The sequence below is a fragment of the Blennius ocellaris genome (assembly GCF_963422515.1).
Source record: "Blennius ocellaris genome assembly, chromosome: 1".
Classification (NCBI taxonomy): domain Eukaryota; kingdom Metazoa; phylum Chordata; class Actinopteri; order Blenniiformes; family Blenniidae; genus Blennius; species Blennius ocellaris.
In genome coordinates, this window is record NC_137650.1 from 4,330,048 (window position 1) to 4,344,330 (window position 14,283).

Below are 14,283 nucleotides of genomic sequence, written 5' to 3' on the forward strand. Positions count from 1 at the left end.
TTACGTCAGTACACTGTGTGGAGCTCTGGTGGGGCTACGTCAGTGCACTGTGTGGAGTTCTGGCGGGGCTACGTCAGTGTAATGTTTACGTCCCGGTAGCATGTAGTGAGAGAGAGCCGGCGGAACCCGCCAGGTATTTTTTCATTGCAGGATACAAACATTACATCACTCTCACAGATCTTAAAGTTCCACACGGCCGACATGTTTGTTGTTGATGTTTGCAGCCACGCGCCTGGGCAGTGTGAAGGAAAGGGGGCGGGTTTTATTGTAATTGGCAATGAAAGGCATTGATTGGCAAACGCTGATCACATATTTTCCATGGAGATCGGCCGATAATTATCGGTGGCCGATCGTTTGGAGCAGCACTAGAATAAATATCAATTCAAAGACTGAGATAAAGTTCAAGATGCTTTGGATGGTTTAATTGAGGGACGGTCTTATCACTGTGAGTTGGTGGTGGTTGTTGTTGGAGGATCACAGGTCTTCCTCACAGTGTTGGCAGCTGTCAGCAGTGAGGAGAACAGAGAGTCTGGTCTCTGTTTCAGCACTTCCGGAGGGTCCAGCTCTCCTACCTAGAGGACACAACACTGTGAGTCTGGCTGCAAAGGCAGGAAACAGGATGGGAGATATTCTCATGACAAACAAGAAGAAACAGCTAAAGAGTGTCAGGGATTAATTTCTTCCACAATGAGCACAAATGAACACGGCCACAACCACAATATCAGCAATTAAAAAATATTAAAAACAGGCTGGAAAATGTAGTCGGTCTAATTTCCCAGTCTGATTTAGAACCATCTCAATGTGTAGATGTCTGTTCCTCTTCCACTGCAGCAAACCTTTAAAATGATCCCGGCTCTACTAAAACTTTTTTCAATGCCCAGATGATATTCGATACAACAATTACTACTTCATTTCATATATTTCAGGCCAAAGACAAACAGGGTAAGATGTCTCCATCACTTTCAAAATGTCTGATGGAAAAGTGACGTTGGACCAATGTTTGCATTGTGGGTGAACCTTTTACTTTATAGTCTGGGCTGTAACTTTGCTTTGCTGAAATGGTCAGAAGATAACTGAGCATCATGGTTTACAGCAGGCCAAGTAATAAATACACAGGAACTCTGATTAGTATTATATGCATCTACTAACAATGTACCATTATGTTTATGAACACAAGCTAACAGCTAAAATACTGAGAAGCACAGAGGATGCTAACTCAGCCAACCAAGATCATATGATGCTGTGATTCCTCTGTTGATGTGTCTTACCTCTCCTTTGTCCATGACCAGAATGCGATCGCTGTACATGACAGTGTTGATGCGATGTGCAATGGTCAACGTGGTGCTGTGACGAAAAGCTTCTTTGATGGTGTTTTGGATCAGAGAGTCTGTCTCTGCATCAATGGAGGCTGTGGCCTCATCCAGAACAATGATCTGTCACACAACAGGATATAACGAGACATGTCAACATGGGAAAGATGGAATATAATTCCAGATTTGAAGCTCCCACTGAGTCTGAGTTAACTGATGAAGTTACTGACAGGAATCAGCCTCCCCATGTTCGAACATGCTGGATCATCTTCAAAGGATTCTGAATCCACTATTATTTGTCAGCCCAGACAGACGCATTTATGAGGGCCTTAGCATAGATAACTTTTTGTTAAACTTTGCACAGACATCAGGTCCAGCGAAAATTTGGAGGAGTTATACATGTGACTTGCGAAATGGCTCAACGGTGCCACTGCAAAATTGGAGAAAGGTAGTCCCAGAATCACGTTTCAGGCCAAGAGGAACAAAAAACTCTTTCGGCCATACCTCAACTCAACAGGAAGTCTGATATTTGGAGGAAAATGGTGGATTTTGGTGAATTTTTCCTCAAACGTACACATTTTCCAGAGCGAACTCGTCCCAGGGAAAAACTCCAGGCTACTTCAACTTGGACTCTTTTGATAGAAAGGGGGTTAAAGAGAAAAATCCCTTGCAAAAGTTTGAGAGTGTGGCAATGACCACGCCATGAATTTTGTTTCGCCATGAAACAGGAAGTGCAGAGTAAATCGGCTGAACGCCGTCAGATCAGCCTCAAATATGACTCATTGCATCAGAGTCCGGCCTTCATCACAGCCATATGATGACTCTTAGTCATAACGCCATTTGAGGGCGTGGCTTTGACAACCTTCACCATGGAACAGGAAGCGCAATGTAAATAGACTGAACGTGATCAGAGTGACCTCAAACTTGATACTTTGCATCAGAGTCCGGCCCTCATCTTGGCCATACAACAATTACGATGATCAGTCAAGGCGCCACTTGCAGGAAACAGGAAGTGGGGTGTACATGCTCCGTCTGGGCTGAAACTTTACATTTTGTATAGAGTCCACATCTGATCACAGCCTGAAGACAGTTACATCGATCAGGCATAGCACCACCTGCTGGTAAATGAAAGTGGGGAGGCCTCTACAGGCAAGACAATCCAACATGCAAGGGTGTGCGTGGACCCACTCAATGCTGCTTGTAGCTTTAATTTTTGATCTGCTATTCCTCAGTATTTTTACGTAGCATAGAGGTTCAAATTGATATATCTATTGTTATCATAATAGTTATGTTAAGAGGGTTTTGCGGCTCCCAGTGTGTTGTGTTCAGTTGCACTACATCCTGACAAGGGAAGTATGAAGAAACATTTCCTTAGATAACTGAAGCTTTAAATAAAGAAAGAACAAAATCAGCTTTGTCCCAGCATCTTCACAACCAAAGAAACATACCACAACCTTCTAAGCTACTATGTCCTCAGAGAGTGATGGACACACTGTTATCACTGACTGGTACATGTATACAGACCTTGGAGTTACGCAGCAAAGCTCTCGCCATACAAATCAGCTGCCTCTCGCCGACAGAGAAGTTCTCTCCGTTCTCCATTACTGATGCATATAGCGTCCCCTCGAGTTTCTCTATCTATAGAAAACAAACATCACATAAGAAGTTTTACCATTGTAAAATCATACATATCATCTAGATATCTTAAATTAGTTCAATTAGACTAAACTGGCGTAAAAAAGACGCTAAAAGTAGTAGTTGCAGCTTTGTGAGTACATCTTATGTTTGTTGTTTACATGTAGCAGATAATGGCTTTATCCATTTTATTTCAACTTAAGTCTTAGTCTTTAGTGCTCATATCCTGATTATTTGCTCTCTGATTCTGTACATACCGAGGCCTTCATGTAAGTCTTCTCCAGTGCAGACCAGATCTCCTCATCAGTGTAGTAATCAAACGGGTCCAGGTTGTACCTGCAGACACACAGCTGGTTCCTCAGTGATCAGTCAGTGGGTGCTTGTGGTTAAAGGAGGATCTGGGTGGGGTCCATAATTACCGGACTGTACCAATAAACAAAACAGGATCCTGAGGGATGATGGAAACTTTACTCCGGAGGTCATGGAGACCAATGACATTAATGTCCACACCATCTATCTCCACGGTCCCTTCAGCTGGTTCCACCAGTCTGAACAACGCCACACCCAAAGAGGACTTACCTACCAAAACAGAATACAGTTGTTTACATGTACACAGACAATGGGAGTGAAACTGATGAGGAAGAAAAGGCTTCCAGATGCCAGATCCTGATTTGAGAGGGTTCATCAAAGCTGGACTGGAGGATAAAAAGAAACTCAATTCATCTTCAATAATTCCTGATAAAGTTGGATGTCACAAAGCATTATGGGATTGATCCAATGACTGAATGGGAAGCTATCTGATCACTTCTTTCAGTCTTCACATAAATATGATCTCTGAGTCAGTCACTATTTAATTAGTCAGATGAAACATGATGTGTAAACATGGCTATTCAGTCAGAACTGTGTTAATTCTTCTTCTGACTGTGTCCTCCTCTCCTGGTTCTGTGCCTCACTATGGACTTAATATATCTGCCTCCAGAAGTCTTTTGCCTTTCTGCCATTCCCTCAAATATCTACTGTGATTTCTAGATTTATTTGCCTGTTTTTCTTCTACTTTAATTTCACTTTATTAATTTGCACTTTGTTTTTTACAAATCCACCCTTTTCACAGTGATGTCACTCATCTTCCCTCTTCTCATGAAGCTGGCTATCGCTACATACATAGAAAAAATGTGAGAACGCTATGTACTCAACAGAACTAAACGTGATTTGTAAAGGAACTGTTAGGAGCCATCGTTCTGTAGCTGCACTAGACATGGGGAAAAAATGTCATGTTGACCACATTACTACAGTATCTTATCACATACATCAAAACATAGCTGTCAAAACACGTCTTCTACTTCATGGGCTACTAAACTAGCGGAAGTGATGGTAACCTGCTTCGCTCCCAAATGGAAGCTTCTTAACATGTGTCCGTCTTGTTTTAGAGACCCTGTCTCCGGGAAGGGACAGCTCAACTCCCCGTGTAAGGAGAAAAGAATGAACAGTGAGTTAAAGACCTACAAACCTTGAGAATGGATTAACACAGGAGTTTATTACATAAGATAGAAGAAATACCCGCCTTACAGGAATATTCCCGGAGCAGTTCACCACGGATGGATCCTGCTTCTGAACCACACGCGAGCCAGAGAGAGAGCCAGAGAGAGAGAGAGAGAGAGAGAGAGAGAGAGAGAGAGAGAGAGAGAGAGAGAGAGAGAGAGCGCACGCGCTCCGGAACTGCTGCCTGTTTCATAGTCTTCCGGCTAAGTCTCCTCCTCTCAGTGGGTAAAACTCAGAGGGGGGCTGTTTGAGGGGGAGCTGTTTGAGGTAGGTCTTGTTACAAAGCAAATTGTTCTCTTACCGGTGAGCTTCATCACCAAATAAGGAATTGTGTTCGAGTTTTGTTGCATACAATAAAATGAGGACTTTATGGTGAGCCAGTCTCAACCAGCCACTTTTAACACATGAAAAGGGTCTATAGCTGAGAGAGCTGTGGGGAAATGGAATTATTTTTTAAGATTACAAAGACGCTCTGAAGAGAGAACAGATAAATACGTTTTAATTCTGATTATTAGTGTTGCTTTGTGAAGTCAATAGCTCAAAATATATTTCAATTTGTAAATTAATGATACATTTCACTTTACATCAGAATGAAATGTGAGTGTATTCAGGATCTTACCAGAGCCTGTCCGTCCCACAATGCCCAGTTTCTCTCCAGCTCGGATGTGGAAATTCAGGCCGTTGAGAACAATGGGGGTATTCTCTCTGTACCTCATCTTGTAGCCCTTGAAGGTGATGGCTCCACTTTGCGGCCACTCTTCTGGAGGGTGCGACTCCTTGATGTGCCTTGGAGCCTCAGATTCACAGTCCTGCACACACCAAACATGAACTCTGAGAACTAACAGTGAAAGTTTTAGACGTTTCTCTAATGAGATCACAGCAGACAGAGTGACGACTTCTCACCGTAATGTACTCTTGCAGTCGCTCTGCCGAGTTGAATCGAGCCTCCACTTCTGTGGCCAGTCTCACCACAAACTGAAGTATGCCTGTCAACTGACGAGCAGACACTGATTCCATAAACACATGCTCCAGAAAGTAAATCAAACATTAATTTCTTTGCTCTCCAAATATACCTGAATGGTGTACGATAATGCCAGGCCTTTCAAAGCTGGATTAATGATTTCATTATCCGTGAGGACCACAGCTATAGCCACACACCCAGTCATAGTGGCAGCCATGAAGTCCAGCCAGAAGGAAAGCCAGCGAGTGCCACATTGAAACAGTAAGAAATGATTGGAGTTGATATCATTCAGCAATTTGAACCTGCAGGTAGATAAAGAACCACTTAGAGTTCAGAGAGAATCACCAGTCAGCAATCTGTCCCACCAAGCCTGTGCAGATTATATTAATTACATTAAACTGAAACAGAAAGTAACTTATTCTACCATTTGAAGAAAAAAAAAGCGATAACAAAACACGTATTCATGCTTTGGCCTGTTTAAGGATAAAACATACAATATAGTAGCTCTTACAATTATTTATATTATCATAATATATAATATTATTATAGTCCTGGGAAGGTATGGCAACAAAACTTTGTGTACTCGATGAATCAAGGGCCACAAAGGCTGCATTTTAAGCTCCAAATCTGACACATTACTGTTTTATGTGGCTCTCTCTGATGTCGTAGGCATGGATGGTGTTGAGACCCTGCACGGTGGAGATGGTCAGAGAGATGCAAGGTGATCGACTGACATTCTCCATCTTCTTCATCATACGTATACTCCTCTGAAAGACACTGGAGAAAGGAAGGATAATCAGCGGACTTAAATCTGAAGTCAAAATTGTTGAAATTGCACTTTTCTCATAAGATCAACAGTTTGAGTCTGAACTTCAGTGGTAAGCTCACAAGAGAATGAGGCCAAATAAAATGGCCATAACAAGGACAGCTATGAGCATGAGTGGGAAGACAGCGGCGATGGTGATGACGATGAAGGTGATCAGCAGGCTGAACTGCAGGAAAGGGTCCATGTTGATAGGAAGCACAGTGTCCACCTCCTCCTGGTCTTTGGAGAAACGGTTCAAAATGCGACCTGTTGGTGTTATGTCAAAGAAGCTCATGGGACAGGCCATAATCTGAGAGAGGAAGAAAGAAAAACGTCATGTGGCGCTATTTTCAGTTGTTGTTTTTTTTTGTTTTTTTTAAATCGGTCACAGACATCATTTCACCTGGAAAAAAAAAATCCAGATATCTATGTACCTCTGAAATGGTTCTAACTGAAGGTGTTCAGATATTTGATAGTACCTTGTTGAACATAATGTCATGGAGTTTGCAGGATGCCCTCAAGGTGACACATGTGTAGAAGAAGCATTTGATGACACTAAGACCCACTGTGCCCAACACCACTGCTCCGTACACTATCTGGTAGAAGTGCAGGTCTGGGTTGTCCGAGATGCTTCCCTTGTCTGTCGAGTTAATGAGTGTCTACCAAAAAAGGATGAGTGAATATGTAAGTGGAGACGATGATGACAAAGAACAAATAAAACCCAACAACGACGGAACACATTGGCATAATGGAGAATATCTAGCACTATTTGTTTTTAATAAATGAAAAGCAACATCAGAAATCACTTAATGCGCGTCAGCAAATCCATCTTGCAAAGTAAAGTAAAGAGCCTGTTATTAATGGGAGAAGCCCCTCAATGCCATTTAATTCTAGTGAAGTGGCAGATCTGATCAGAGGCTTGTTCTGCAATTCAACCTAAAGCCTTTTTCCATCATTATCAATAAGACTTTGCTTCATGTTTTTACCAGACAAATGATCACTAACAAAAATACTACACTACGAAATACTTATTTGATGTGTTTTAGTCTTTCCAAGGTTCAATCTGGATCTACAGCTCTTCTGTAATGCCTGTAAAGGCCATCTACAGTTTCTCTGTAGTGACTTTGAAGTGACCAGACTAGACTCTACATGTACCCAGTTTTAGAACATAATGGTGTGCACTGCATATTAATATGGATGTATGACTCTCACCCCATTGCCCTCATTCAGCCACAAGCTGAGCCACCAGTTGCTGAATATTGTGGATCCAATCATCAGCACGATGTTCAGGATGACAAGCGATGTTATCAAGTAGCCTGAAGGAAAACTTTTATATATTATGTACTCCATATATGTGGTGTGTAGCAGTACTTGTGGCTCTTCCTATCATTGTGAAGCAGAATTTACCAGTGTTGGATTGTTCATCCACTAATAGGGAACATGAGCTGGGATTAGACTGTCGTGAGACAGGTCAGCTTTACCCTACTGATGAAGTGTTGTTGCAATAGTAATCATGGCAATGAGTACTGCCACAACAACAATTTAGTTATTGTGAAATAAATTAAATGTAACAGACCTCCAGCAGCCTGGATGTAGCTGTGGTAGACCTTGAATGGAACTGAACGGTCTGTCGAAGCCTCCTCTTTGACCAGCTGGTCCATAGGCTGGTCTGTAGCTTTAGTTGACACAAAAACAGAGCCACAGCTCAATTAATGTGACTTTAATGTACACCTCATTGCATAAGAAAACAGAACATATTGAGTGGCTTTCCTGAAGACTGGTGAGAAATACTTACATTTTTTGGGAGCTGTTATTCCAACATCTTTTTCATCTGTCATGTCAAATCCTGAAACAAAGAGAGGGACACATCATTCCGTCTCAGTTTGTGTTGGTCCTTTTTTTGGGGCATAAAAATATTTTAGCCTGGTGTTTTTGAAGGAAATGCTGTTGATAGAGTTAGATGAAAGAGGTTCCTGTGATCAAGATGAACAAAAAGTCTACAAAAAAATCAATCGGTGATTGCAGGGGCAGTGTCAGCTGTGGGTTGCAACAAAGTGCAGTGATGTGGTCACTTTAACTGACACGTCAAACCCAACCTGCAAGGCAAAGCCTTCTAATAACCGTTCTGTCCATATCCACACCCTAACTTGTGATTATTTATGTTACTTTGATCAAGCTAAAAAATGCTTGTTTCCATGTTCCTGCTATATGTCAACATACATGATTCCTTTTGTTTTGACCTTGAAGGGGTTTGTCTCTTCATCCTCTGCTGAGTGGCAGCAACGCTCTTCTTTGCAGTAATGTGTAACCCCTGTGAATTAAAGGGCCACTGCCACTTCCTGTTGTAGTTTTATCGTGACAGGCCCACTCTGCACCTTTAGGTTCCCTCCCCCTCACTCTTGTCAGCTCCACTGCTGCTGCTCTGGCTGACTGAACAGCATCCTGATTAAAAATAATCATTTAAACAAGTCATCCAAGAAAAACAACCAGAAAGATATCTTCACCTATAACCCAAACATCTCCCCACTCATCGGTGAGTCGATCCACCTTGTACGTTTTATGCATTTTGCGTATTTGTGGTGTCCCGGACTCCATTGAAACGCTTGTTTAAATTAAGCTAACATTAGCACTGGAATGCACATGGTCAGTCTGACCATTTGGACTCTTATTTAAATAATCTTTTTACTTTTTAATTTATTATCAAAGCCAAATTGTTTATAGACAGCATTATATTAAGATAATACTTGGTTTTTTTTCTGTTTTTGACCGTTTTGGACGGTTTTTGACCATTTGACCTAAAATACAATAAATCACATGAAAACCAAGGAGACAAATGGATATGTGGAAGTCCACAACTTACAAATATCTGTCAAATATTTAACAGATTTGAGTCCCTAAATCAATTAGTATACACAAACAACCACGACCCCCCCCCCCCACACCCTACTGAGCGCCATTGGGCTAACTCTGCTGGTCCAAATGTCTCTGGTGATGAAGTTGGTGGTGTTGCACCAACTATCTTTCTCTTCATTCACAGTCTGTTTCACTCTTGTCGTTCTCATTAATATGCTGGCACTGCTCGTTCGCTCTTCGATGCAATGTTGCTGACAGATTACATCATGTAATACTTGTTGGATCATGGATTTTTTGATACGTACAAGTACAAGTACAGTATCTGACCTGATTCTCAATATTGGTATTAGTCTGCAATTAGTAATAATTAATGTTAAGAAAGAGATGTTTTAAATGTACATATGCCACTGTGAAAGAAGACCCAACGATCCCTCAACCATCACAACACTGTTATATCGTTGTGTGAGGGGTTATGAAGTACCAGACATTTCTTACCAGGGTTCACCGTTCCACTGTCTGCACGATGTTTCAACTGCGTGTTGGTCTGGGTGTCTTCTAGTGGAAGCTTCTCTTTGTCCTCACTCTGACATTAAGAGATAGTCTTTAACAGCTCAATCTCACAGGGCATAAAACTTACATGCTAAGAGAGTAACAATGGTGAGAAACAATAAAGACAGATTTCAGCACATTCTCACATCAGACTCCATCTGGTAGTTTCTGATTAGTTGAGTGTAGCGCCCATTGAGGTTCATCAGGTTCTGGTGGTTTCCAGCCTCCAGGATCTCCCCTTCGTCCAGAACCAAGATGTCATCACAGAACTCCAAATACTAGACAACAAACAAGAAGCAGCAGCATGTCAATAAAACCTGAGTCAGAGCTCTTTATTGCAGCTGAAGCACAGGCACAAACACATTTTATAGCTCAGAAGCTCAGAAGCTCAGAACACCATGAACTGTAGTGACAGCGGTCAGATAACATGTCTTCATGTCTGATCGAAGGCTTCCAGACTCAAATTAACTCAATTAAATGAAACTAGAACGGCACTCGTAGAGCACGTACCTTCACCAACGACACTGTGGCAGTCACGTTCGCCACCCTAGGGTTCAGCTACTGTACAGAGGGAGATTCCCAAAATGCCATTCTTTTATTAATTAAACTCAAACACTTCACACAGACTCCGCAGCTCTGTGAGTGGTTCCTCCACCTGTCACCCTGTGTCTCTGGGCGGCTCCTCCTTTATGGCAGAGAGGTGATTAAGGACCTGATGTGAATCACGTGTGCTGCCTCACCTCTGCCACACCTTGCCAAACCAAAGGTACAATGATAATCATCTGTTGGTTCCCATTCTTTTGTGTTGAATGCACTGTGAGAGTGCATGGCCATGTGATTGGCTGAGGATAATTGGGGTGGGGAGCAGAGATAGCAGTGTTTTCCCTTTTTTTATAACAGAAGGGAAACAAAAAGAAGGTATGGGAGGACCAGCTTCAGAATTAAAGGGGTCATTCAATCTAATACAGGTTGGTATCAGAAAAAAAACAACCCAAATGTTAATATCCAATGAGCCCAGTTTGACTGTGCGTCCTTCATAAACTTCCATGATTATCCATTGTCTCTTGCCACCCTTAAGTGAGAAACTTAATTCGGGACTCAGATACATACAAGGAACATAATTAAATACAAAAAAGGAGAAAAACAGACAAACAAGAAAGTAGAACAAAAGCAAGACAAGATAACAACTAAACAAAACAAAACAAAGCAACAAAAAACTAACAAAACCAAAAGACAAAAGGAAAAAACAACAAAACAAAATAAAACAGGACAGGAAAATTAAGATATTGGTGACATACAGACAATAAATGGGGCATCTCGGTAGTTTCTAGGTGGATAGTGATGTTGGACAGGTGTTATATATCACGTAGTTGCAGCGTTTCTGTGCCGGGTCAAGAGAGAGCAGTGAGTCGATCAAAGACCCAGGTGAGTGGTGAGAAAAGTGCGGGTCGGTGGTTTGGACAAAGTGCTTGATTTGGAAAAAAATTAAAGAAATGGGAGTGGGGTTAGGTCAAGCCTGGTTGCAAGCTCCATAAATTCAGTAAATATGTTATCTCTATAAAGATCTTTGATGTGTAGCAGGCCCTTGTTTCACCAGATTTGAAATGCAGGATTTGATAGGGAGGGAAGAAAGAGATGGTTTTAAACAATTGGCATACTTCTTCTTCCGGCTCTCAGCGAAGGCGGACACTTCTCTCTTCTCTCCTCCCCCCCTCGCCCTCCCCACTTGCTGCTCCCGTCCTGTACTGTCTTGTGTCTGATCTATCAAGAGACTCTCTTCAGCCCTGCATCCAAATTTAACCAGAACCATGGAATTGATCAGCTGGTCTCTCAATGCGATCGACCAAATTTTTACGACATGAAGATCGGGCAAAGGAGAGCCCGCATGTCCCGATGGGACATTTGCAGCTGGATACATGCTGGATTCCTGGGGTTCCTGGAGGTCCCTGTGTTTGGCCATTCTTTCCATGGAGGATGTGGAGGACCTCTACATATTGGGATTCATGATAGCAGGTATGCTGCTGATTGGAGCTGGAGGCTTTCTGATCTATCGCAAAGTTGAGAAGACGCTAGCAGCTGCATTGGGAAGGCTGCGTATCGTCACTGAAGGACTGTACCGAGCTTTGAACGCTCAGACTCATGCGATAAACAAACTCAAGAGTACGACTCTTGAACGTTTACGTGAAATTGGATCGATCTTGGAGGATATTCGAACTCGGTTGAGAAGCTACAATCTTGCCACAATTGGAGCAGCATGGAGACCAGAGACACTGAAGGTCGACAGATGAAGCTGAATCGCCACTGGTACAGCCACTGCCTGGACTTCTTCACCACAGAGGAGGTGTGCTGGACCCATTTCATGTCCTCAGTGATGTTAACTCCAATAGGACTCTCTCCACTGTGACTCCATCAATGTTTTAGGCAGTGTGATGGTGTGTCCCCTCCTCAGATCTACCACTACCTCCTGAGTTTTGGAGATGTTGATGACAAAGTTCTTCTCTTTACACCATTTTTACCAAGTTAATTCTGCCAGTTAGAGAGAGGGGGAGAGAAGACCAGCGCGACATATCTGGGGTACGTCTGAAATGTCCCTCCTTTCTCCTTATCTATCGACTTTACCTTAACCCCTGGATGACATCACGGGGTTAAGGGAGGGTGTTGGGAGGCTTCCTAAAGGAGTTGTGAAAGGTGATCACGTGAGTGTGATAGTCAGACCACACTTTCACTTAGTGACGTCATGATATTGCAACAGCGGCGCAAGTTAGTGACGTCTGCTGTGGTGGGGCAATATCAACCTCGGTGTGCTATAGTGATGCTGATTACCAAATGGAATTGTGAAATAAACTTCCAAATAAATGCAACTCTGAGTCCGGTGCAACTTATATGCGTTTTCTTTCCTCTGCTTTATGCATTTTTTGACCGATGCGACCTATACTCAGAAGTGACTTATAGTTCGGAAAGTATGGAACATATATGCAAACCAATAAATACATTCAGACAAAAATATAAAATTCCCCCCAACATTTGTTTGCAAAGACAAAAAAAAGTATGGGTTCCTACCTGCAGCTGGTGTGTAACCAGTATGATGGATTTTCCTTTGAGCTCTTTCTTGATGCATTCTTCAAAGATGTGTTTCCCGACGTGAGCATCGACAGCAGACAGTGGATCATCGAGGAGAAAGATGTCCCTGTTGGAGTACACCGCTCTGGCGAGGCTGATCCTCTGCTTCTGGCCTCCGGACAGATTCAGCCCCCGCTCTCCAATCTGCACACACACCACACACTCTTTACAGCCAAAACAGTTTATAAAGCACAGTCCAGTAAGGGCTGCATTTGTTCCAGAATCCTCTTCTTTAAGTGAACACACTGCCTGAATGTCATTACTGTGTTAACCACTGAAACTTCACTGAAAAGTCTTATCCAAGAATGCTTCTAAAGTGGCTCAGTCTTCAATGGTCAAACCATTACATTTAAAGAACACCTAAAATAACTATCAAGTTATTTCTACATAGTTTCTTGACTTAAAAAAAACCTTTGACACTGTAGTAAAGTCACATCCACATTTGTAGTGTAGGCCAGTTCCTAAATATCACATATGTTCAATGAAATATAAAAATTATCGTGTGTTACTGTTTTCTCTCTAAGTGAATTTCTCTTCATGTGACCCTGCATACATGAATCTGAGTGCAGTGGAAGATCAGTGAATTTGTACAGAATGTGTACCTCTGTTTGGTCGCCGTATGGCAGGATGCTCAGGTCTGCTGTGAGGCTGCAGACTTTGATAACTCTGTCATACCTGTGGAGGAACAGCACACCAGGATGAGGTCTATTAATTATTAAACAACAACTCTTGTTAAGTGAGGGGCCACAACAGTTCACCTTGAGTGAAGTGGACCAGTGAAATAAGAGAAAAATTGTATCATGAAAAAAACAAATGCTTCCCTTAGTTTAGTGCAAGAAACTCTCCTTTATTTCCTCTCAGTGTGTGCTCAGGCAAGTCAAACAAACATTTACTTCAGACAAAGGGGGAGGTGCTGGCGTGGGGCACATCTCCCCAATCCAATCCTGGAAACTATTTGACCCTCTCAAAAATGTACACAGAAAACTTTTGGTTGGAGGGAAGGTAATGTTTTTGTCCACGTGTTTTTATTTATTTAATGGTTTGTATGTGTTGGGATTTACATTTGATCATTTGCAGTAAATTACTGTAAGTAATAGATAACTGAAAGTTATAAATCACTGGAAGAAATGTATGAAAGATTTAAATTATTAATTGATGTAAACTGTCGTTTACTCATTAACCAGTTCTAAAGTAATTTATTAATTATTTAAAGTTAATGAATTATTAAGCAGGTGGTGTTGCACAGAGCCAAAGATGGTAGAACGTGTTCACAGATGCTGAGCTGAGTCGCTGTGGTGACGGAAAGACACTGTCCGAGCTCACGTAACAATACTGAGCAGTTGTGTCAGCCAGATATTGAGACACACAAATTTTAACTGGATGTCGGAACATGCAGTTAAAACTCCGTTGGTGGATGGTCTGAGGAAGAGGGGCATGCAGATCTGACAGCAGAGAACCAAGGGCTGAGAGACAAGATAAACCTGCTTAGCCAGGGACTGAACGGACTGACC

At 42.2% G+C, this 14,283-nt stretch overlaps 1 protein-coding gene across 1 annotated transcript in view; it reads right to left on the reverse strand.

The window, feature by feature from the left end:
• Positions 1 to 434: 434 nt before the first annotated feature.
• Positions 435 to 14,283, reverse strand: part of abcc12 (ATP-binding cassette, sub-family C (CFTR/MRP), member 12) — a gene marked incomplete at its 5' end in the record, with an annotated part of 41,197 nt that continues 27,348 nt past the window's right edge. Inside the window, 18 exons of the mRNA XM_080520140.1 lie at positions 435 to 572; positions 1,269 to 1,433; positions 2,835 to 2,948; positions 3,203 to 3,281; positions 3,365 to 3,524; positions 5,104 to 5,293; positions 5,388 to 5,477; positions 5,558 to 5,747; positions 6,085 to 6,222; positions 6,334 to 6,560; positions 6,730 to 6,909; positions 7,463 to 7,566; positions 7,827 to 7,925; positions 8,046 to 8,096; positions 9,599 to 9,686; positions 9,799 to 9,930; positions 12,713 to 12,916; positions 13,375 to 13,447. Of these exons, the coding sequence (XP_080376266.1) occupies positions 441 to 572; positions 1,269 to 1,433; positions 2,835 to 2,948; positions 3,203 to 3,281; positions 3,365 to 3,524; positions 5,104 to 5,293; positions 5,388 to 5,477; positions 5,558 to 5,747; positions 6,085 to 6,222; positions 6,334 to 6,560; positions 6,730 to 6,909; positions 7,463 to 7,566; positions 7,827 to 7,925; positions 8,046 to 8,096; positions 9,599 to 9,686; positions 9,799 to 9,930; positions 12,713 to 12,916; positions 13,375 to 13,447 (2,416 nt within the window). The 3' untranslated portion in view covers positions 435 to 440. The remainder of the gene's footprint in view (positions 573 to 1,268; positions 1,434 to 2,834; positions 2,949 to 3,202; positions 3,282 to 3,364; positions 3,525 to 5,103; positions 5,294 to 5,387; positions 5,478 to 5,557; positions 5,748 to 6,084; positions 6,223 to 6,333; positions 6,561 to 6,729; positions 6,910 to 7,462; positions 7,567 to 7,826; positions 7,926 to 8,045; positions 8,097 to 9,598; positions 9,687 to 9,798; positions 9,931 to 12,712; positions 12,917 to 13,374; positions 13,448 to 14,283) is intronic.